The sequence below is a fragment of the Carcharodon carcharias genome, chromosome 2 (assembly GCF_017639515.1).
Source record: "Carcharodon carcharias isolate sCarCar2 chromosome 2, sCarCar2.pri, whole genome shotgun sequence".
NCBI classification, from domain to species: domain Eukaryota; kingdom Metazoa; phylum Chordata; class Chondrichthyes; order Lamniformes; family Lamnidae; genus Carcharodon; species Carcharodon carcharias.
Window position 1 is genome coordinate 154,472,640 of NC_054468.1, and position 24,621 is coordinate 154,497,260.

General features: G+C 43.6%; 1 protein-coding gene across 2 annotated transcripts in view; it reads left to right on the top strand.

Annotated features, from left to right (window-relative positions):
• The window catches only part of fndc1 (fibronectin type III domain containing 1), a 286,089-nt gene that overhangs the window by 30,957 nt on the left and 230,511 nt on the right, over positions 1–24,621 (top strand). Inside the window, exons 2-3 of one of the 2 annotated variants that reach the window (XM_041182867.1) lie at positions 2,319–2,513; positions 2,689–2,775. The exons of the other annotated variant lie outside the window; for it this stretch is intronic. Coding sequence (XP_041038801.1) covers positions 2,319–2,513; positions 2,689–2,775 — 282 coding nt within the window. The remainder of the gene's footprint in view (positions 1–2,318; positions 2,514–2,688; positions 2,776–24,621) is intronic. 2 annotated transcript variants of the gene reach the window in all.

The window sequence follows — 24,621 nt, forward strand, 5'->3', positions numbered from 1 at the left end:
CCTCTGGCAGACACTCCTGCACTCTTGTTGAGCAGCTACAAATCCATTTCAAAACTCATCCCCAAATGCAAATTTCAGAACTACTCTGTTTCTTTGTAAGCTAAGGCGTCATTGCAAAATGCAAGAAGATAACACCTGTAGCTTTTCATCCCTTAACTTCTGACAATCTGATGCCAACAAGCTCACCTTTGTGTACACACACACACATACACACACACACATCTTACCCTTCCCTACTCAGAATATATACATAAATATAAAAATATACACATCATCATGATGGAGACAGGACTTTGTCTCCACAAGGACTGTGTGGCAGGTCACCCCTACCAATACTGTCATGGACAGATGCATCTGTGACAGGTAGATTGGTGAGGACAAGGACAAGAAGGTTTTTCCCTTTAGTTGGTTCCCTTGCCACCTGCTGCAGAGTCAGCTATGCTTTTTAGAACTCCTCCAATATGGCCAGTAGTAGTGCTATCAAGCCGCTCTTGCTGGGCATTGAAGTCCCTCATCTAGAGTACATTCAATGCCCTTGCCATCCTCAATGCTTCCTCAATATGGAAGAGTACTGATTCATCAGCTGAGTGGTGGGAGGGGTCCGGTTGGTGTAATGAACAGGAGGTTTCCTTGTCCATTTTGGACCTGATGCCACGTGACTTCATGGGCTCTGGAGTTGATGTTGAGAACTCCCACAGCAATTCCGTCCTGACGGTATACCACTGTGGCTGCCGACCTGGTATGGGGATGGTGATGTTTGTGTCTGGGACATAGTCATAATCATACTTTACACAATGTCAGGCTGTTGCTGTTGAGTCTGTGGGACAGCTCTCTCAATTTTGGCACAAGCCCCCAGATGTTAGTAAGGAGGACTTTGCAAGGTCAGTCGATTCTTGTTGCTGGTGCCAAGGTCAATGCTGGATGATCTGTCCGGTTTCACTCCTGTTTGTAGATTTGTAGCAGTTTTGATACAACTAAGGGCATTTAAGAGTCTGCCACATTGCTGTAGGTCTGGAGTCACATGTAGGCCAGACCAGATAAGAACAGCAGATTTCCCTCCCTAAAGGACATTAGTGAACGATATGGGTTTTTACAAACATCACTATTACCAAGACTAGCTTTTAATTCCAGATTCATTAGCTGTTTAAATTCTTCCAGCTGCCATTATGGGATTCAGACCCATGTTCCTACAGCATTAGCCAGGGCCTCTGGATTACTAATCTGGTGACAATACCACTATGCCACTGACTGTCCTTGTGAACAGAGTTTTCAGAGCAGGTTGTTGGGTGTAGATTGGACTGAAGCATCCTCAGTGAGATGAAAACTCTTAATAAAAATATTTATTTTTTCAGCTTTGTAGTTACACAGCATCAGCTGGGCAGTGAAAAGCCTCAAAGGAGAGCTGTGTAATTGTAATAAGATTGAGTTAACACAGCGTGACAGAGGTATGAACTCTACTGAGTGTCCTCTTCATTTGTTGGGATAATGTGATATACTGCAATAATGGGATGGTGCAACTTTTAAGTAGCTTACTTAATATAGTTCAATAGATCACTAAGCATGGCGTTATCACTTAGTGGTTAATGCAAATATATGTTTATTTACATTGTCAGTCAATCATGTACACTTCCTAACAGAAATCGTTTTGATTTTTCCTATTTCTATGATTTTATCAGGAACACTGAGCTGATCAGCACCATTCTGTAATGGCTTTGTGGTTGTGCCATTATTTCAGTAAACCCAATCTCACTATTGATGTTTAATGGGATGAAGTTTTGATAATTACTTGTTCAGCTTCTTTGGTAAGAGTCCCTACACACCAGCACAAAAGTCGCGGAAAATTATGGTGTGATCTAAATAATGGCATTAGTCAGTTACACCATAATTTCCTGGAATTTATATACCATAATCATGGTATATGCTGTATATACAACGTTACTAAGTGCAGATGTTTAGTAAATGTAGGCCCATTTTATAGACCTGATACATGTAGGAAAACAGAATTTTCAAACATAAACAGAAAATTCTGAAAATGCTCAGCAGATCTGGCAGCATCTGTGGAGAGAGAAACAAAGAGTTAACATTTCAGACTGTTCTGATGAAGGGTCCTGAAATGTTAACTCTTTTTCTCTCTCTATAAATGCTGACAGACCTCCTGAGTATTACCAGCATTTTCTGTTTTTATTTCAGATTTCCAGCAACTGCAGTATTTTTAATTTAGAATTCTCAATCAGGTGGACAGCAATTCAAAATCATTTTTGCCAAGGAGTTATGAATTGTGCAAGCTGACAGGTGTTGTCAATCTCCTATCTTTACAGTTGGTTCCACCTTGAAGCTGAAGTATGTAAAGGTTCTGCCTCATGAAAAGGGACTGAAAGTCCTCTGGGAGCCACTACAAGATGTATCTAAGAGACTTGTAGATCACTACACCATTGGCTATGGTAAAACTCTGGAAAACCTCAAGTTCATCAAAGTGGAGAAAGACAAACAGTTTTTTATATTGGAGGATGTAGGTAAGTGGGTCACTGACATCTTTGTGATGTGAAGTAGAGCTACCAGCCATTCATATTTGAATTCCTCAGATGGTTAAGTTTTATTAGTATTGCAATTGAAATAATGTGGCTTTCAGTTCAGACTATTAACTTCCTGAAGTTTTGACGATTTACTGATGTAAGCCATATGTTCCAGAGCCTGGGGAAGTGTATTTTGTGATGGTGACTGCAGAAGGCCAAGTTGGAGTAAGCCATCCAGTGTACAGACCCAATCGTGCAGCTGGTAAGTTGCATGTTCTGCTGATCTGTCAATAGTTAATAGCAGGAAGACAAAGACAGGAATACATTCTAGATGCGCTTGGTCTAAATAGCCAAGTGGTTATGGTACTGGGCTTGTAACCCCAAGATCAAGAGTTCAAATCTCACAATGGCAAACTATGAAACAATGTAACTTCATCTGAATAGGAACAGATGGAAACATGTTTGTACTCGAAAGAGTTACATTCTAGATGCAAAATTCATCAAGTAAGTGCTGTTTCATTACAGCTGCTCTGACTTATCTCCAATGTTTGCTTTTCTATATTTGAATAATACTCTATTAAGTTATTCTGCAGAAACTGAAGTTCATTTATTTTGTGTGTGCACATACCAGTGATGGTTAGCTTATAGTATAAAAGTGACTGCATTGGGTGAATGCTTACATCCATTCAACACCAAGAATTATCCTAAGGAAGAACTTGAATTGATGCAGCATTGAATCACATCTTTAAGACATTCCCAAAGTGCTTCACAACCAGTGGATTATGTTGCCAAATACACAGCGAGACCTTACAAATTACATGAGTAATTATTTAACCTGCGCCTTTTTAAAAATGCTGTTGGTAAGAGAAGAATGTTTGGCAGGGCGATGCCACGTGTTTCCTCAAATAATGCTGTGTAATCTCTTGCATTTGGACAGGAACTCATTTCATAGCTTGTTTGAAAGATGACACATCTGCCGCTTCACATGTTCCTCAGTACTGCAAAGTATCAGTTTGCTTTGAGTGGGGCTGGGGCCCACAATTTGGAGACATGGGGTGTTGAATTTTTGGGCCCCTCCCCCAAGGTTGGGAATGGAGGTGGGTGGGGCCTGTAAAATACCGGCACTGGCGAGTTTTGAGGCGCTGTTCCTGGTGCTGGTAATGTTCACCAGGGCAGGACAGCAACCTGTGCCTGCAACTCTCCCAAAAATGGCCAAAGAGATCTGTGCCCTAATTTCTGAAGATCTCACATCTCACATCACTGCTCACTGTGTCCAGCTAATAGCCATCAGTTACTGTGGCCTTGAACTTCTTCGCTTCTGGCTCTTTCCAAGGACCAGCTGCGGACCTCAGTGGCATCTCACAAACAGCTGCACACCACAGCAACTTGCAGATCATCAGTACCTTCTTTGCTAGGGACAGTGCATTCATTTCATTTTGGGCTTTGCTGCCGTTGCTGGCCTGTCCCAGGTGCAGTGCATCAAGTGTATTCATGTGGTCACCAAGGTACCGAGTAGCCAGGCAGTGAGATTCATAATGAGGGAGAGCTTCCATCCCTCAACATTCAGTTGGTCTGTAACTACAACAACTGCTTCCTCCATGTGTGCTCATTTTCCTGGCAGCTGCCATGATTCCTTCACCTCTGGCAATCCATGCTGCCTCTGATCTTCACCGCCAACCCTAAAGTGTGTGTCTGGATCATACGGAATAAGGAGTATCTCTTGAAGACATGACTACTCACCTTCTATGGGTGCCCCAGATAGAGGCACAGAAGCAATACAACCAATGCCATCTGCTTACTAGGACAACTTTTGACCAAGCCATTGGGCTTCTGAAGATGCAATACCAGTGCCTGGCCTGATCAAGTGCCCTCATCCGTTACCCACCTGCAAGTGTCTTGGTCATTGTGGGTTCTGCTGCGTTCTCCCTAACAAGGCCCTTCAGAGAGGTGTGGGCCTTGAGGACTGTTAGGCCCTGGAAGGCGAGAGCTCGCTGGGAGAAGAGCAGGCGGTGAGAGTGGAGGAGGAAGTGGAGCCACTGAACGGAGCGGTGCCTGGCTGCACCATGAGGTGGCTGGGCATGGCTTGTGGTGCAAAGGGTTTGTGGGGGTGCCATGAGTGTCAGGGATCTCCCAATTCAGGAATGTTTCAGCTGAGCCCCCCTCTGACCAAGTGGCGTGGCACGGAAGGGGGTTTGAGATACCTGAGCTTTAAAATGCAGCTGGAACATCTAATTACTTCCTCCCAATGATGGAATAACATCTGCCCAGAGACTTTGTCCTCTTACGGAAGATCCTGTTATGTCTTTCTCAACCTTGTACCACTTTTCTGTCAAAGCAGCAATAAAAGGACTCCCAGGCATCTACCTTAAAGTATCATTATTTATACAGTGCAAGAAGAGGAAAATAGTTGACAGAGATTATAAGAAGACACCCCAGTGACCCACTTAGTGCTCTTTGTGATGCAGCAGCCCCTGCGCTCAGCCACTCATATTGCCCCTTGGAAGCAGTGGGGGCAGCCTGCTCACTTGTCTCTGGTGGCTGAGACATATGTGGCAGTCATCCTCATCATTGATGTGCCCATGGGAGCATCTCAATGCTGCTGGATCTAAAGCATTGCAGGACAGGCTCCATCACTGGGCCCTGCTGCACAGACAGGTCCCTCAGTCAGGAGGGGAGCAAAAAGGCCCAGGATGATGAGTGTGGCCAATGAGGGTTACCATTGTCACCCTCCTCTGTGACTGCCTGAGCCCTTTCTGGGTGATCCGGATGCCTGGAGGAAGACACTAGCTGAGGTGTGGCTGGCATCTTCTCCAAAGATCACTGCACCATCAGGCTTGCTAATCGCTCCACCCTACCCAATGTCGCTCAAATCCTGTGGAGATCAGTGCACAATTCCTGCATCATCTTCAAGTGCTGCTGCATATGGCTGTCCATGAAATTGGTCACACTCTCAATCTCAATGGACGAACTTCTGCATTTAAAGCCCTGAGCCATTGTGTCACACATAAGCTGAATTAATTCCTCCATCCTCTGCCCAAGGGAACTCTGGGATTTGAAAGCACATCTCTTTCTACAGTTCAAGATAGAGCCCCTTTTCCAGTGACTCCTGAGGCCCTGCTTCTGGGCCCAGTTGAGCAGGGCTATGTCTGTTTTCCCTCCTTCAAGAAAACTGACCACAACTCCCTCTGCCTCTGGCACTTCTTCCTGCACAGTATTGTCATGATCATCACCCAATGCCAATCTATCTCGAGGCCCTCAAGGGCTCACTGTGCTGGTGGGTGGTGTGCTCAGAATGTGCGATTGCGCTTCACAGAATCACAGAATTTTAATGGCACAGGAGGCAGCCATTCGGCCCATCATGTCTGCACTGGCTCTCCAAATGAGCATCATGACCTAGTGCCATTGCCCTGCCTTTTCCCATGCCCTGCACATTGTTTATATTCAAAAAATCACCTAATGTCCTCTTGAATGCCTTGATTGAACCAACCTCCATCACACTTGCAGTCAGCGCATTCCAGAACCGAACCACTCGTGTGAAAAAAGATTTTCTCATGTCACATTTGCTCCCTTTGCAAATCATTTTAAATCTGTGCCCTCTCATTCTTGATTTTTTATGAATGGGAGCAGCTTCTCACTATCTACTCTGTCTAGACTCCTCATGATTTTGAACATCTCTACCAAATCTCCTCTCAGCCTTCTTCTCTCCAAGGAGAACAGTCCCAGCCTTTCCAATCTATCTTCATAACTGAAGTTTCTCCTGGAACCAGTCTTGTAAACCTCTTCTGCACTCTCTCCATTGTGTTCACATCCTTCCTGTAATGTGGCACCCAACACTGTACATAATACTCCAGCTGAGGTCTAACGGGTGTCTTATATGAATTCAGCATAACCTTCCTGCTTTTGTACTCTATGCCCCATTAATAAAGTCTTGGATACTGTATGCTTCATTAACTGCTCTCCACCTGTCCTGCCACCTTCAATGATTTATGCACATATATACCCAAGTCTTTCTGCTCCTGCACCCCCTTCAAAATTTCACCTCTTATTTTATATTGTCTGCCCATGTTCTTCTTACCAAAATGCATCACCTCACAGTTCTCCACATTGAATTTCATCTGCCATCTATCTGCCCACTCCACCAACTTGTCTATGTCCTCTTGAAGCTCCATATTGTCCCCCTTGCAGTTCAGAACATTCCCAAGCTTAGTATCATCCACAAACTTTGAAATTGTCCCCTGCACACCAAGATCTAGATCATTAATGTATATCAGGAAAAGCAAGGATCCCAATACCAACCCCTGGGGAACTCCACGACAAACTTTCCTCCAGCCTGAAAAATACCCATTGACCATTACTCTCTGCCTCATTTTTAAGCCAATTTCGTATCCATGTTGCTACTGTACCTTTTATTCCATGAGCAATAACTTCTTCATCTCCTATGGCCCTCTGGGCCCATGGAGGGAGTGGAAGAGGGTGCCATGGGTTGGATGTCTGCACCTGTGGGAGGCACAAGAAGAGATGATGGGAAAGCAAAAACAGAATTACCTGGAAAAACTCAGCAGGTCTGGCAGCATCGGCGGAGAAGAAAAGAGTTGACGTTTTGAGTCCTCATGACCCTACGACAGAACTAGGAGTGAGAAGACACTGCAGGGGTGAGGCAACCCAAAGTTATTCAGTGTTAGACCCACTATCGGACATGGTGGAGTGCACCTTTAATGATCCACATTGCCCTCTATAATTACCAGGTCCATCAGGGGCTCCTAACTCACCAGGCCTGACTGCATCTCTTCCACTATCCTGCCTATCTCCATTGCTGCCTGCTTCATTGGGGTGATACAGCAGAAGAACAGTACCCCTAATCCTGTCTTGGCTCTCTCCTGGACAATGTGTTTCGCCTGCAAGGACAGAAGTAAGTGAAATAGGACACCGCTGTTCTCTGTGTTCAGTGTCATCAGCCCCATCCATTAGAAGCTGCACGTCTCAGCAGCACTATGGCTCCGAGGGGTCAGTAAATGCCCTGGGTGCACCGCCGCGCCGCCCCCCCCCCCCTCAAAATGTTCAGGAGCAGCACGTACCCCGAGGCACCTCAGATGGTGTGTCTGCTGGAGGGTGTAAGATTTGAGATGTATCTGGGGGGTTGGGGTTTTCACACACCTTGCCAGAACTCCTTGAAGTTTTATGGCACTGAATCCAGCTTCTTCTCATCTTGCACTTGCCCATTTTGTGTGGCAGCAATCTGAACTTAGGCAGTTTTGAAGAAGAGTTATATTAGACTTGAAACGTTAGCTCTGTTTCTTTTCAGCAAATGCTGCCAGACCTGCTGAGTTCTTACAGCATTTTCTGTTTTTATTATTGAACTTGGACTTCTTTGGTTTCTGCTGGCTGCCTCCTCCTCCACCCTTTGGGAACAGGGCCTCCCTCTTCTTCCTCACGGCCTCCAACATTGCATTGAAATTGACAACAATGGAGTGAGGGCAGCCCTGCTCCCCTGTGAGCTCTTGCTTCCCTCTGGTACTGTGGGAGGCTTTGACACAAACAGCAGATTTAGAACACCAACAACTTTAAGGATGGCAGGCTTGGGAGTCTAAATCAGTACTTTACTTCATCTGAACTGTTTCCATTCCTGCCCCACTGGCTCTAATTGGTCAGAGAGCCTTCCTCCATATCAATTAAGGACTCATCCCCATGAAAATCACGACTTTAATCACTATTCCATCGAAGATTCAGGACCCCAAACCAATCCTTATTCTTGTTTCCTGCCTCCATGGTGAAAATAACAGCCCTAGAATTTTATTATCTAAGCCAAGCTAATAATAAGTGTCAACAAATCAAGTTCTCAAATGTATTATTTCATCCCACCAAAGGGAAGAGGCTTACCAGCTGATTATTAGGGATTAGAGATTTGAAGATGTAGTTTGTATTTCTTCATTTCTTACTTATTTAAGATAGCTCAACAATGCAGAGGGAGTCCTGCTTAATATTAGAAATGATTGGCTTCAATTGAGTTTGGGTCCAATTTAGTGTTAAAATGAAGGGTTTTTTTTTAGAAATACTTGGTCTTTTTTGAATTTGGAGATTATGGCCTGAAAATTTGCATTACTTCATGAAATAACTCCATTGATGAATCAGGAAAATGTGGGACCTATGTAGGTTGTGGTGCATATCAGTCTTACACCAAGCTGCCTACTCTTACTTTTCTGTCCCTGTCTCCACTCATCTGCTGATGAAAACCTCATCCTGTCATTGTTGGCTCTAGATTTAACTGTTCCAATGCATTCCTGGCCAGCCTTCCACTTTCTGTGAACTTGAACACATTTAATACTCTGCTCCCCATATCCTAACCCACACCAAGATCATTTCACCCATCATTCTTGTGTTCACTGGCCTACATTAGTTCCTGGTCCCACAATGCCTCAATTTTAAAATTCTTATCCTTCTTTTCAAATCCTTCGATGGCCTCACCTTTCCTTGTCTCTGTAACCTCCTATACCCATCCAAGATCTCTGCTTTCTTCCTTGAACATCCCTGGTTCCACCATTGGCAGCCATACCATTATCTCCTAGGCCCTAAACTCTGGGATACCCTACCAAAACTGCTCTACATCTCAACACCACCATCTTTTTTTGAGGCACTCCTTAAAACTTGCTAATTGTATATCAATAGGGTTTTTAATTATATTTGGGTGGTGGATATTAATGGGGGCATGTCTGTGCTCATATACATAGGAACATGAGGCTGTTGATTGGAGCTACACCATATGTAATATATATATCTCTAAATAAAAGTTTGTAAGTGTATAAAGACTAGGTTCCAGTGTTCTATCCTTCACGGACTAACTACACAAGTTTTAACATGGTGGAAGAGAATGGTTACCTAAAGGTGAATATTGGAAACTACAGGTTTTTTTTTCAGACATGAAATTAAAGTCCTAGAAGCTGTTGTGGAAAATGGCAGAAAGCAAACTTAAATTGTTGGGGTATGACTTTCTTGTGTTCTCGGAACCTGAACTAAATAACCAGTCGAAGACTGAGGTTGATATATGGACATGGGCTACATACCTACCAAAAACGGAATAAGAAATGGTCTTGGTGTAGTCGCTTCCTGCACAAAGTGACATTTTCTGAGTTTTTTCTGAGATTGATGTCACCCAGTTGAATAGTGATAAAGGCTTTGACACTCAGATTTCATTCAGGAATTATATTAGAAAAAGAAATGAATAAAGGTAAATGCTTATGAACGCTGGTCAGATTTTCATACCTTTCAGAAAATGGGCATTCATTCCATGCAAGAACATTTCAAGGACCTTAACAAACTGTACAAAATGCTGCCAAATTTCAAATTGGGGATTCTTGGATCATTAATATTGTTCACATTACTGGATTGTGATTAGATGTTTCAAATGGATAGGAAACTGGTCCTAACTTAACCTGGAGAAGGGGATTCTGTTGGAACAGAATTTTTTTAATAGCAGCAGTCCTTTCCTACAGCCTGAATGGAATAAATGAGACATTCTGCTCTGACACAAAGGATAGCGGATTTGATGGTTACCAGGTTTTGAAATATTTCACATAACGGACACAGACATCAATGGAACAGAAAGACAGACAGAATAGTGACAAAAGGGCATATAACAAATCTGGTTATATCAACAGAAGACAAAATTGGATCAGTAATAACGGATGAATTAATTCCAAAAATGCCCAAAGTAAAGTCAACAAACGTGACTAAGTATTACTTGAAGAATTATCGGGAGCAAAGAGGTAGGCTCTGTGAAATCTCAGATGAAGAAAATAATTCTGAGGAAGAGGATGGAGGTAATGATGAATCTAACTGATTATGCTAATCACAAAGGAATTTCAGTCCCATGATGAACATATTTGTTGTGGATTCCTTTAATTGGGCAGTGTTAGATAATACATGTACTTCATCAGAGAATGGCATAGGTTGATTAAAATGTTTTCTTGATTTTAGTAAGCAGTGATGATCGATGTAAAGTTAAGGAATATAAAAGTAAGACTTGCTTTAGATTTGATGTTGACAATGCATTGTGGTCACTTGAGAATGGTAATTCCATGTAAAATAGCTGGAATAAGCCATTTTCTAAGTTCTTATATAGTCTTTAGTGAGATGCCTATGACATAATAATAAAAACAAAAAGTGCTGGAAATACTCAGCAGATCTAGCAGCTCTATGGAGAGTGAAACAGAGTTAACTTTTCAAGCCAACGATGGTTCTCCTTCAGAACCTGTGATACAGTATAGCTACTGAAGCTGTTGAGTAAACCTGCCTTGAAAAAGGCACAAATGAAACTAGACATGGAAATCTGTTGATTACCCAGTCAGGATGTAATTGTATTCCCTTAACAAAAACTGATGCTTCTCATCAGAGTGTTAGACAAGTATTAAATGGCATTAGGTGATAAGGTTAAGAGAAGGAAAAAAAATTGGCTTGAAGTTGTAAAGGCAATTTGCTCACTTTACTTCTCAACAGATAAAAATCTTGCTTAAAAAATGCAGATATATTTGATGTAGTATACAAGGCTAATAGAAGAGATTAGTGAGAATTGTACTGTCAGAAGCATCAAAAGGTGTTCCCATGCCTATTGGAAGCCTTTCATAGATACAATACTTTAATGAGGTGACCATGGATCTAACAGTATGGGACAAAGAGTGTTTTCTATTATTTCTATTAATCTTCTATTCCATTGGTCTGGGCATGAGATGTACCATTTCTATACAAATGTAGAGTAAGGACAGAAAACTTGTTATGATATAGTTCCAAGTCAGGATGGTGTGTGGCTTGGAGAGGGACTTTCAGGTGATGGTGTTCCCATGCATCTGCTGCCCTGGTCCTTCTAGGTGGTAAATTTTTGAAACATACTGTTGAAAGAGCCTTGGTGAGTTACTACATTGCATCCTGTAGATGATGTACACTGCTGCCACTGTGCATCGGTGGTGGAGGGAATGAATGTTAAGGATGGTGGATGGGGTGCCAATCAAGCGGACTGCTTTGTCCTGAATGGCGTTGAGCTTCTTGAGTGCTTTTAGAGCTGCACTCATCCAGGCAGGTGGAGAGTATTCAATGACACTCCTGACTTGTGCCTTGTAGATGGTGTATAGGCTTTGGGGAGTCAGGAGGAGAGTTACTTCCTGCAGAATTCCCAGCTTCTGACCAGCTCTTGTGGCCACATTGTTTCAGTTCAATTGTGGCTCGTTCAGTTCAATTTCTGGTCAATAGTAACCCCCAGGATGTTGATAGTGAGAGATTCAGTGATGGTCATGCCTTTGAATGTCAAGGGGTGATGGTTGGATTCTCTCTTGTTGGAGATGGTCATTGCCTGGCATTTGTGTGATGTGAATGTTACTTGTCACTTATCAAACCATATCTGAATGTTGTCCAGGTCTTGCTGCACATGGACACTGACTGTTTCAATATCTGAGGAGTCGCGAAGGGTGCTGAACAATGTGCAATCATCAGCGAACATTCCCACTTCTGACCTTATGCTGTTGGGAAGGTTATTCATGAAGCAGTGGAAGATGATTGGGCCCAGGAGTCTACCTGCAGTCCTGAGAGTGAGGCGATTGACCTCTAACATGTGTGACCATCTTCTTGTGTTCGGTATGACTTCAACCAATGGTTTCTCACCTGATTCCCATTGACTCCAGTTTTGCTAGGGCTTCTTGATGCCACACTCGGTCAAATGCTGCCTTAATGTCAAGAGCAGTCACTCTCATTGCCTTTTGAGTTCAGCTCTTTTGTCCATGTTTTAACCTAGGCTGTAATGAGGTCAGGAGCTGAGTGGCCCTGGCGGAACCCAAACTGAGCATCAGTGAGCAGGTTATTGCTAAGCAAGTGCTGCTTGATAGCACCCTTTCATCATTTTGCTGATGATTGAGGGAAGTCTGAAGGGGCAGTAATTGATAGTGTTGGATTTGTCCTAATTTTTATGGACAGGACATACCTGAGCAATTTTCCACATAGCCAGGTAAATGCCAGTGTTGTAGCTGTACTGGAATGGCTTGTCTAGGGGCACGGCAAGTCCTGGAGCACAGGTCTTCAGTATTATTGCTGGAATATTGTCAGAGCCCATGGTCTTTGTAGCATCCAGTGCCTTCAGCCGTTTCTTGATATCACTTGGAGTGAATTAAATTGGCTGAAGACTGGCAACTGTGATGCTTGGGACCTCAGGAAGACACTGAGATAGATCAACACTTTGCACTTCTGGCTGAAGACTGTAGCAAATGCTTCAGCCTTATCTTCTGCACTGATGTGCTGTGCTTCCCCCATCTTGAGGAAGGGGATATTTGTGGACCCTCCTCCTCCAGTGAATTGTCCACCACCATTCACAACTGGATGTGGCAGGACTGCAGAACTTAGATCTGATCCTTTGGTTGTGGGGTCACTTAGCTCTGTCTATCACTTGCTGCTTATGCTGTTTGGCATGCAACTAGTCCTGTGTTATAGCTTCACCAGGCTGACACCTCTTTTTTAGGTGTGCCTGGCATGCTCTCCTTCACTTTTCGTTGAATCCTGGTTGATGCTCCAAATTGATGGTAATGGTAGAGTGGGGGATATGCCAGGCCATGAGGTTACAGATTGTGGTTGTATATAATTCTGCTGCTGCTGATGGCCCACAGTACCTCATGGATGCCCAGTTTTGCATTGCTAGATCTGCTCAATTTATCCCATTTAGCACAGTGGTAGTGCCAAACAACATGATGGAGGGTATCCTCAATGTGAAGATGGGACTTCATCTCCAAAAGGATTGTGCAGTGGTCACTCCTATCAATACTATCATAGAGAGGTACATCTGCGACAGGTAGGTTGATGAGGATGAAGTCAAGTAGGTTTTCTCCTCTTGTTCACTCCCTTTCCTCCTGCTATGGACCCAGTCTAGCAGCTATGTATGTCCTTTAGGCCTCGGACAGTTTGTCAGTAGTAGTGCTACTGAGCCATTCTTGCTGATGGACATTAAAGGCCCCACACCCAGACTACATTCAGTGCCCTTAACACCCTCTTACTTCATCATGGAGGAAAACTGATTCATCAGCTGAGAGGGTGGCTGGTATGTGGTAACCGACAGGAGGTTTCCTTGCCTATGTTTGACTTGACACCATGAGACTTCATGGGATCCAGAGTCAACGTTAAGGGCTCCCAAGGCTATTCTGTCCCAACTTTATACTGCCGTGCTACCAACTCTGGTGGGTCTGTCCTGTTCATGGGACACCGAGTTGGTGATGGTGGTGTATGGGACATCTTCTGTGAGATATGTTTCCATGAGTATGATTACATCAGGCTATTGCTTGACGAGTCTGTGGGATGCTTCTCCCAATTTTGGCATAAGCCCCCAGATGTTCGTAAGGAGGACTTTGCAGGGTCAATAGGGCAGGTATACTGTTGTTGTGCCTCGATCAATGCCGGATGATTCATCCGGTTTCATTCCTTTTTTTTATACTTCGTAGCACTTTGATATGATTGAGTGGCTTGCTTTCCAAAGGCCCACTTTTCAAAGGGCATTTAAGAGTCAACCTCATTGCTGTGGGTCTGGAGTCACAAGTAGGCCAGACAAGGTAAGGACAGCAGGTTTCCTTCCCTGAAGGATATTAGGGGTTTAGAGATGTGTGTAAGTATATGAATATCATTGTTATGAATATAGCAGCTGAGTGTGCTTTTAGTAATGACCTTTGTGACAGGAATCATCCTGTGATTGATGACATGGTGTGATGGACCAGAGTGTAAATTATCAATTGTCCTAGCATGGAAAGTTTATGCAAAGAATTCTCTTCAGATTGTTGGTGGACTTAGTCTTTATGAATAGTCTATGGACATAATTCTAAGTTAGCTTTTGTTCTTTGCGATAGAATGTACTACAGTTAGTCATTTTTTCTGAGCATTTCAGTGCTTAGCATGCAGGGAGACAGGCTTTTAGCAACGTTGAGGTATCACAGTAAATCCATAGAGTACTGAGGCATTAGACCATCAGAGTCAGAGTTCAATTCAGGAGATTTGGTATACTATAACAGTGAAGGTGATAGATATTGTAGAATGTGCTCGGCCAGGATTCTAGCAAGGGAGAGCCGCAGGCGTGACATGGCATTTACTCAGAACTAGTTTATTTGTACTATTTACAGCATGTACATAGTAAGTTATCAGAAAGTACTTCAGTGCTGCCCATCAATTCCCTGCTGTACCTTACATATGTCTCCCTAGCATCAGTGCCACATCACCATGTGCCACTAGATTAGCATATCCATTCATCCTTTGCATTACAATTCCACCTCAGTACAGTATCATCTTTTTAACAACAATATGAACTTAGCTGATTACATGATATTTTAAAAGCTATTTATATTACTGCCTCCCCTTCCCCATCTGCTACCCCCCCCCCCCCCCCCCCCCCCCCCCCCCCCCCCACACCCCCACCACCACCCGTCAACCCTCCCAGCAGTGTCCCAGTTACAGATAGAGTCTTTGGGGAGCCTTCACACTCTGCCTGAGTGTGTTCTGGTGACTGCTCCACTGGGCTGGAGGACCGGGAGTGGGTCCTGGGGTGGGTCAACACCCCTCACGGCATCTGGAGTGATCTGGGCACCATTTTTGGTAGTTAAAGCCCTGTGGTCTGGTGCGAGTGAGTGCAACGAGGCCCCATCTGTATTTTTGGATAGTACCAGACAACATCCGGACCAAGTACAAGCACAGGTGCTTTGTGCAGGTGAGAACGTGGCCTTCAGCTTTTCAGTCCTGGATCCAGACTTGCTAGCCCGGTATCAAAGGTGGCAAAGCCTTCACTCTGACTTGTATTGTACCATTGGCGTTGTTTTTCCTGGAGTTTCAACTCCTTCACTCTTACCATGTTATGGTCAGTGGGAGTGATATGCAGGCAACAATGGGACCGCCGAAACCCGTAGAGCAAGCACTTGTGGCCATGACACTAGGCAACACTGGGCCATAGTGCGCCAGGGCATCTACGGAAACTAAGGAAACAGGAGAACCTGTATTTTTAAATGACGGCCCATCAGAAATTTGGCTGGAGAGAATCCGTCAGCCAAAGGGGTAGCCCAATACTGCATGAAATCTACATGACAATCTGAATTCTTGGACATCAATCCTTACAACTGTGGACTGTTCGCTCAGCTTCCCCAGTGGCTTGTGGTGAAGAGAGGATTTGGTGACATGAGAGATCCCATTATTAACGATGAGCTATCGAAAATGGTCATTTGTGAATTTGGGTCCATTATTGGAAATAATTTCATCCGGAAGTCCCTGAGTGTAAAAGATGGTTTGGAGCGCTTTGATAATGAACTCTGCTCTGATTGTATGGAGTCTGACTATCTCTAACCATCGAGAATAATAATCAATAACCATGAAGTATGTCTTGATGTGGAAGTCAAGGAGGTTGAGGCCTAACTTCTGCCATGGGTGGTGAGGAAAGACAGCACCAAGGGTTCCGTTGGTGTCGGAGTGTGAATGTGGCAGGATAGAAGAAAATCCTGTATCGTTTGTGTGATACCAGGCCACCACACTGATTGCAAGGCTCTCGCTCTGCATTTAGCAATGCTGAGGTGACCTTCGTGGAGGCTGTGAAGAATATCTTGTTGCATGGGTGCGGAATGACGAAATGATGGTCATAAACTAAGTGATCGTCCACGACAGTCAAATGGGCTCCTTGTTCATAGTATTTGCAAATAAGATGATAGGTTGGGTTATGTTTGGGCTATCCTTGGAGACCAAACTCCCGCACTTGAATGCATTCAACATCCCCTTTTTGGGTGCATCAAACATCCTGGAACTCTATGCCAGATATGGGCAGGAGGTTCATGATGGTGGAGGAAATGTAGGATCGAGGGTGACAGTGTGGTTGGCCGGTGCCCTGGAGAGAGCAACAGCCGTGGTTTGTGACTTTGCTGGGACATCAGCTGCATATTGGTATTGCATCAACCGGTGGCAAAATTATTGAATACGGATGGGTAGTTTAACCATCTCCGTGGAATTGAGGAGTGTTATGAGGGATTTGTGGTATGTTTGCACCTGGAAGGGTAGCCCCATCAGCTAATCAGAAAAGCACTTGACAGCACATGTAACCTTTCTAATGTGCCTTTCAGAGATAGCAGCATGTGTCATGTGACACATTCTCAGTTTCACTTCGGCCTGGAGCACGACACAGCAGACACACAGCTCTGCAGCTCTGATGTCTTCAAGCTTTCTGCCTATGTATGTCTGTTCACACATGCCTAGAATTAATAAATAAACCCATAGTGTGGTTTGCACAATCCCTTCTGAGTGATTGGTGCCTTTGTATCATTATTAGCATAGGAATAGAAGGCCATTCAGCCCATTGATCCTGCTCAGCCATTCAATACGATAATGGCTGATCGAACACTTTGATGCCTTTTACCCACATTATCCCCATAATCCTTTGCACAATTGTTAATCAGAAATCTATCAATCTCTACCTTAAATATACTCAATGACTGAGCTACCACAGCCCTCTATGGTAGAGATTTCCAAAGATTCACAACCCTCTGAGTAAAGAAATTTCTCCTCATCTCGGTCCTAAATGGCTTCCCCCTTATTTTGAAATTGTGTCCCTTGGTTCTAGACTCCCCAGCTGGGGGAAGCACGTTATCTGTATCTGCCCTGTCTATTATTTAAATATTTTGTAGGTTTCAATGAAATCACCTCTCATTCTTCAAAACTCTAGAGACCCAGCTTTTCCAATCTCTCTTCATAAGTCAGTCCTGCCATCCTCAGAACAAGCCTGCTGAACCTTTATTGCACTCTTTCTATGGCAATAATATCCTTTCTGAGGTAAGTGGACCAAAACAGCACACTGTGTTCCAGGTGCGGACTAACCAAGCTTCTATACAATTAAAGCAAGACTTCACTACTCCTGTGCTTAAATCCTCTTGCTATAAAGGCTAACATTCCATTAGCCTTCCTAATTGCCTGCTGCACCTGCATGTTAGTTTCCTGTGACTTATGGACAAGGGCACCCAAGTCCGTTTGTACATCTACACTTTCTAATCCCTTACCATTTAGGAAATATTCTGCACATCTGTTCCTTCTACCGATGGATAACCTCTAATTTTTCCACATCCAATTCCATCTGCCATGTTCTTGCCCACTCACTAAGTCTGTCCAAATCCTCCTGTAGCAGCTTTACATTTTCCTCACAACACACATTCCCCCCCTAACTTTGTATCATCCACGAACTTGGAAATATTACCTTTGATCCCCACATCCGAGTCATTGATATATATAACAGCTGGGGCCCAAGTACTGATCCTTGCGGTACCCCACTAGTCACAGCCTGCCAATGCGAGAATAACCCATTTATTCCTGCTCTCTGTTTTCTGCCTGTTAGCCAAACCTTAATCCATGCCAGTATATTGCCTCCTATCTGATATGCTTTTATTTTGCTAATCAACCTCCTGTGGGGGGCTGTATCAAAAACCTTCTGAAAATCCAGGTATACTACATCCATTGACACTCCTTTGTCAATTTTGTTAACATCCTCAAAAAACTCCAATAAGTTTGTCAAACATGATTTCCCATTTGTAAATCCATGCTGACCATGCCCAAGCAGATCATGATTATCCAAGTATCCATTCATCACACCTTTTGTAATAGATCTAGCTTTTTCCTAACTACTGATATAAGGCTAACAGGTCTGAAGTTCCCTGTTTTCTCTCTCCTTCTTAAATAGTGCAGTGATATTTGCTACCTTCCAATCTTCAGGAACCATTTCAGAACCTATAGAATTTTGGAAAATGATCACCAGTGCATCCACCATCTCTAACCTCTTTCAACACTCTGGAATTCAGAATATCATGTCCCAGGGACTTACCAACTTTCAGTCCCATGAATTTCTCCAATACAACCTTCTTACTTATACTAATTTTCTTCAGCTCCTTATTCTCCTTAGCCCCTTGGATCTCTAAATCTGGGAGGTTTCCTGTATCTTCCTCAGTGAAAACAGACATAATAATCATCTAGCTTCTCTGCCATTTCTCTTCTCTGCCATTTCTCTATTCTCCATTATGAATTCTCCTGACTCTGTCTGTAACAGACCCACATTTGTCTTAGCCAAATGCTTCCTTTTTACATACCTGTAGAAGCTTTTACAATCCATTTTTATGTTTTTGTAAGATTGCATTTATATTCTATTCTCTCTTTCTTTACCAGTTTCTTGGTCTTCCTTTGCTATATTCTGAAAACCTCCCAATCCTCAAGTTTACTACTACTTCTGGCATAATACATAATTTCATTACATAATACTAGATCTGAAATTTCCTGTCCTTTAGTTGGCTCTTCAACATACTGCTCAAGAAAACCGTCCCTAGCACACTCCAGAAACTTATCTTCCACAGCATTAGTGTTCAATAGGTTTACCCAGTCTATATGCAGATTGAAGTCACCCATGATTACTGTATTGCCCATGCTACAAGCTTCTGTCATCTCCTGATTAATACTATGTCCCGCATTACCATTACTATTTTGTGGCCTGCAAACAACTCCAACCAATGTCTGCTGCCCTTTGCTGTTTCTTAGCTCCACTCGAACAGATTCCACACATTGTTCTTCCTATCTGAGATCCTTCCCTATTAATGCACTCATTCCATCCTTTATTATCAGCGCAACTCCACCTCTTTTCCCTTCCCGTCTGTGCTTCCTAAACATTAAATATCCTTGAATATTCAGTTCCTAGTCTTGGTCACCATGCAGCCATGTTTCCATAATGGCAATTATATCATACCCATTTACCTCTATTTGTGCCTTTAGATCATCTACCATATTGCGAATGCTGCGTGCATTCAGGTAGAGTGCCCTTAACTTTGTCTTTTTAACATCATTGTGCATTTGAAGCATATTCAATGCTCTGCTTTGTTTCTCATGCCTTCTAGTCTCACCACTTGTTCCTGTTACCAACTTTACTTCCTTCCAATTTGGGCCACTCCTCAGGTTCCCACCCCCTTGACAAGCTAGTTTAAACCTGCCCCAACAGCACTAGCAAATCTCCCTGTAAGTATATCAGTCCCAGTCCTGTTAAGATGTAACCCGTCCAGCTTATCCAGATCCCACCTGCCTCAGAAATCTGATGGTCTCCTTCCTACACCAATTCTCCAGCCACATATTTCATCGATCAATCCTCCTATTACGATGCCCACTAGCATGTGGCACTGGGAGGAATTCTGAGATTGCTGCTCTTGAGGTCCTGCTTTTTAATTTCCTTCCTAACTCCCTGGAATCTGCTTCCAAGACCTCATCCCTCTTCCTACCTATGTTTTGGTACCAATGTGCACCACGACTTCTGGCTGATCCCCCTCCCCCACAAGGATGTCCTGCAGCCACTCCATAACATCCTTGATCCTAGCATCAATAGGCAATGTGTAACTAAATTTCAGAAAAGTATAAGAATAATAAGGCAGTAATAGGAGGGGATTTTAACTACCCAAATATTAACTGGGATAGTTTTACAGTGCAAGGTATGGAGGGAGCAAAATTCTTAAGTTGCATCCAGGGGAACTTTTTTAGCCAGTACGTAAAAGCCCAACAAGGAAGGGGGCAGTTCTAGACCTAATATTCGGAAGTGAGCCTGGGCGGGTGAAAGGCATATTAGGAGGGGAGCATTTTGGAGATAGTGATCTTAGCTCAGTTAGATTTAGGATAGTTATGAAAAAGGATATGGTTGGGCCAGAAATAAAAGTTATAAACTGTGGAAAGGCTAATTTTACTAAGGTGAGATATGATTTGGCCCAAGTGGACTGGGAGCAGCTTCTTGCAGATAGAACTGTATCAAAAAGCAGTGGGAGGCATTCAGGAAGAAAATAGCGAGAGTACAGGACAAATATGTTCCCATAAAGACAAAGATAAAGATCAAGTACAAAGAACCCTGGATGTCAGGGGACATAAAGGTTCAGATTAAGGGAAAAAGAGAAGCTTATGGCAGATACCGAGGGCTCGATACGGCAGAGTCCCTAGAGGAGTATAAAAAGTGCAGGGGAGCAGATTTAAAATGGAATTAGGAAAGCTAAGAGAGTGCATGAGAAAGCATTTGTGGGTCGAATAAAGGAATACCTAAAGGGATTTTTTAAATATATAAACAACAAGAGAATAACTACGGAACGAGAAGGGTCAATTAGGGACCATCTTTGTGTGGACCCAGAAGATGTGGGTACAGTCCTCAATGAATACTTTGTGTCAGTCTTCACAATGGAAAAGGACGACACAGGTATAGACATTAGGGTGGAGGACTGTGAAATATTAGAGGAAATTAACATAGAGAGGAGGTACTAGCAGGTTTAGCGGCCTTCAAAGTGGATAAATCCACAGGGCCGGATGAGTTGTATCCCAGACTGTTGAGGGAGGCAAGGGAAGAGATGTCAGGGGCCCTGGCAGTAATTTTCAAATCCTCTGGCCACAGGTGAAGTGCCAGAGTACTGGAGGACTGCTAACATTGTCCCATTATTAAAAAAGGGAGGAAGGGATAGACCAGGCCAGTCAGTCTAATCTTGGTGGTGGGGAAGTTACTGGAAAGAATCTTGAGAGACAGAATATATCTGTACTTGGAGAGACACAGTTTAATCAGGGATAGTCAGCATAGATTTGTTAAGAGAATATTGCGTTTGACAAATTTGATCAAATTTTTTGAGGAGATAACCATGAGTGCTGATGAGGGTAATGCATTTGATATGATCTACATGGACTTTAACAAGGCTTTTGATAAGGTCCCTCATGACAGACTGGTCAAGAAAGTAAGAGCCCATGGGATCCAAGGCAAAGTGGCACATTGGATCCAAAATTGGCTGAGGGGCAGGAAGCAGAGGGTGATGGCAGTGGCATGTTTCTGTGACTGGAAGTCTGTTTCTGCAGAGCTCGGTGCTGGGGTGCTTGCTGTTTGTGGTGTACATAAATGATCTGGACTTAAATCTAAGGGTATGATCAAGAAGTTCGGGGATGACATGAAAATTGGTACGGTGGTAAATAGTGAGGAGGATATCAATGGACTGGTCAGGTGGGCAGAGCAGTGGCAAATGAAATTCAACCCAGAAAAGTGTGAGATAATGCACTTGGGGAGGGCTAACAAGGCAAGGGATTACACTATGAATGGTAGGACCCTGGAAAGTACTGAAGATTAGAGGGACCTCAGTGTGCATATCCACAGATGAAGGTAGCAGGGCAGGTAGATAAGATGGTTAAGAAGGCATATGGGATACTTGTCATTATTAGCCGAGGCATAGAATACATGGAGATTAGGCTGGAACTCTACAAAACGCTGGTTAGGCCACAACTGGAGTACTGCGTGCAGTTCTGGTCACTACATTATAAAAAGGATGTGATAGCACTGGAGAGGGTACAGAGGAGATTTACCAGGATGCTGCCTGGGTTGGGGGGTCTGAGTTACGAGGAAAGATTGGATAGACAGTGGTTGTTTTCCTTGGAGCAGCGAAGGTTGAGAGGGGACCTGATAGAGGTGTATAAGCTTATGAGGGACATGGATAGGATGGATAGGAAGACACTTTTTCCATTAGTAGAGGGGTCAATAAGCAGGGGGCATAGACTTAAGCAAAGAGGTAAGAGGCTAAGAAGATGGTTGAGAAATTTCTTCACCCAGAGAGTGGTGGGAGTCTGGAACTCACTGCCTGAAAGGGTGGTTGAGTCAGAAACTCCCGTAATATTTAAGAAGTATGTAGATCTTCACTTGCATTGCCATCGCCTCCAGGGCTATGGACCAAGTGTTGGAAAATGGAATTAGTGTAGTCAGATCTTTGTTGATTGGCGCAGACATGATGACCTAATGGTCACCTCCTATGCTGTAAATGTCTCACCCTATGAGGAACACATCATCCTGGAGTCACATTTATTGCCGCAGAAATGCCTTCCTGAGCTCCTGACTATGGAATCCCCTATCACTGTTGCTCTTCCATTCTTCTTCCTCCACCCCGCTCCCCCTTGTACAGCTGAGCCATCTGTGTTGGCACAGGCTTGCATCTGGCTCTACTCCCCTGGGGAACCATTGCCCTCATCAACATCCAAAATAGAAAACCAATTAGCAAGCAGGATAGACTCAGGGGACTCCTGCACTACCTGCCTGGTTCTCTTTGACTGCCTGGCATCCACCCATTCCCTCTCTGGCTGTATGCTTCTGACCTATGGTGTGACCACCTCCTTAAACGTGCTATTCTTGCAATCCTCTGCCTTGTGGATGCACAGCAGTGACTCCAGCCGCTGCTCAAGTTTTGAAACCCGGAGCTCAAGCTTGTGCAGCTGGTGGCACTTACTACAGATGTGTTTGTCTGGGACACATACTTCACACATACTGCACTCCACTTGGCTGAGCTGACCTGCCATCCCATAACTCTAAAAACTATTTATTACACTTAGAATAAGTAGAATGAGTTGAATAAATTACTATAAACTGTACTACACTTGCTCTAACTTTATCTTATTTTGGTTTACTTTATTGCTTTATTTCACTTTGACTTGATTTAACTTTACTTCCCTATTCTGAGTGTTCCTGACTGAAATCCAAGTAGCTACTTCTTTACAGATGATACGTTTTTCTAGTTTTAAGCTATTTAAACATACTCCCTAACAGTAGCTTCTCACCAGCCAATGAACTTACACTTTTCCTGTGATGTCACTCCTGGATTTTTTTTCTCTAAACTCAGCCTGCTGCCTGAATAGAGGTGTCTCTCGCAGGTCCGCCTGTCTTTGCTCCCGGAAGGTGAGTGAAGGCTCTGAGCCTTGCCCTCTATTTATCTGCTGTCCAAGTAGAGGTGTCCTGTGCAGGTTCGGCCGTCTTGCTCCCAGAAGGTGAGACACATGACAGTAACAACTAGTGCTTCTTTCTCAATAGTAGCATACCTTTGTTCATTTTTGACGAGGACTATCGAAGCAAAATAGACATGTTTTCTATCACTGTTCTTTTGCAGTTGGATGAGAGCACCGCTGAGGCCCATAGAGAAGGCGTTTGCGGCCATGGCACTAGGCAATACAGGGTCATAGTGTGCCAGGGCATCTGAGGAAACTTGGCAAGCTTTGATGGATTGAAAGGCCTCGAGTTGTTTTGACTCCAAAACCATTGTTGACCCTTCCACAGGAGATTTCAAGGGTTCTGTAAGTGTGGTCAAGTCAGGGATAAACTTTCCCACCTGGTTTACTAAACCTAGGAAGCATTGAATGATGCATGTCGGGGAAACTCAGTAATAGTCTTTGTTTTCTGAGGATCTACTATAATACCATGCCATTGGGTGATGTGTCCTAGGAACTTTGTTGATTCTGGTGAACTCATACTTGTCATTCAGCATGAAGCCTGCATCCTGGAGAGTCCTGAGGACCTTGCTTACCCTACAGCTGTGTTTGGCTTTTATAGAACCATGGATAAGGATGTCATTTATATGGCAGATAAAACCTTGTTTGCCCTCAAGGATTGTTGACATGGTACCCTGGAATATCTCAGGGGCAGATGAAATACTGAAAGGGAGATGGTTCAAGCAAAACCGACCAAAGAGTGCGATAAAGGTCGTTAGGAGCCTAGATTCCTTGTTAAGGGGTATCTGCCAAAACCTGCTGTTTCCATCAAGCTCCATAAAAAGGACGCTATTGGTGAGCTTGGCCAAACTATTGTCTATTGACACCTTCAGGTGGGCTTTATGCTGTCCGGCTTTAAGCTGCATAAAATCCATACAGAGCCGGAGGTGGCCATTAGTTTTAGGAACAGTGACCAGATCTGAACACCAGGTTTGTTGTGTAACCAGGGAAGTAACGCCCCTGCATAACATTGTCACTGGGAATAGTGCGGTGTAATATCAAGCCCCACTGCTCCCTGAGCTGCGACAAATGTGAAAAGTTTGACCAAACCACTAGATTGCCCCAATTCTACCTAACTGTTTAATTTAGATTAACAGAATACGAGCCCCAGGTTTGTAAATTAATAAGTAAATAACTGTTTATTGAACAAATTGTCTTTAACCAGTGGCAAAAGAAAGAAATATGACCTGCTAATCTCTAACTTTATAACCTAAACTGTCCCCCTTCTTAAATCTCATTATACAAGATACATGAGACATACAAAAAAACTTGGATTTTAAGGGTGGGATAAAAC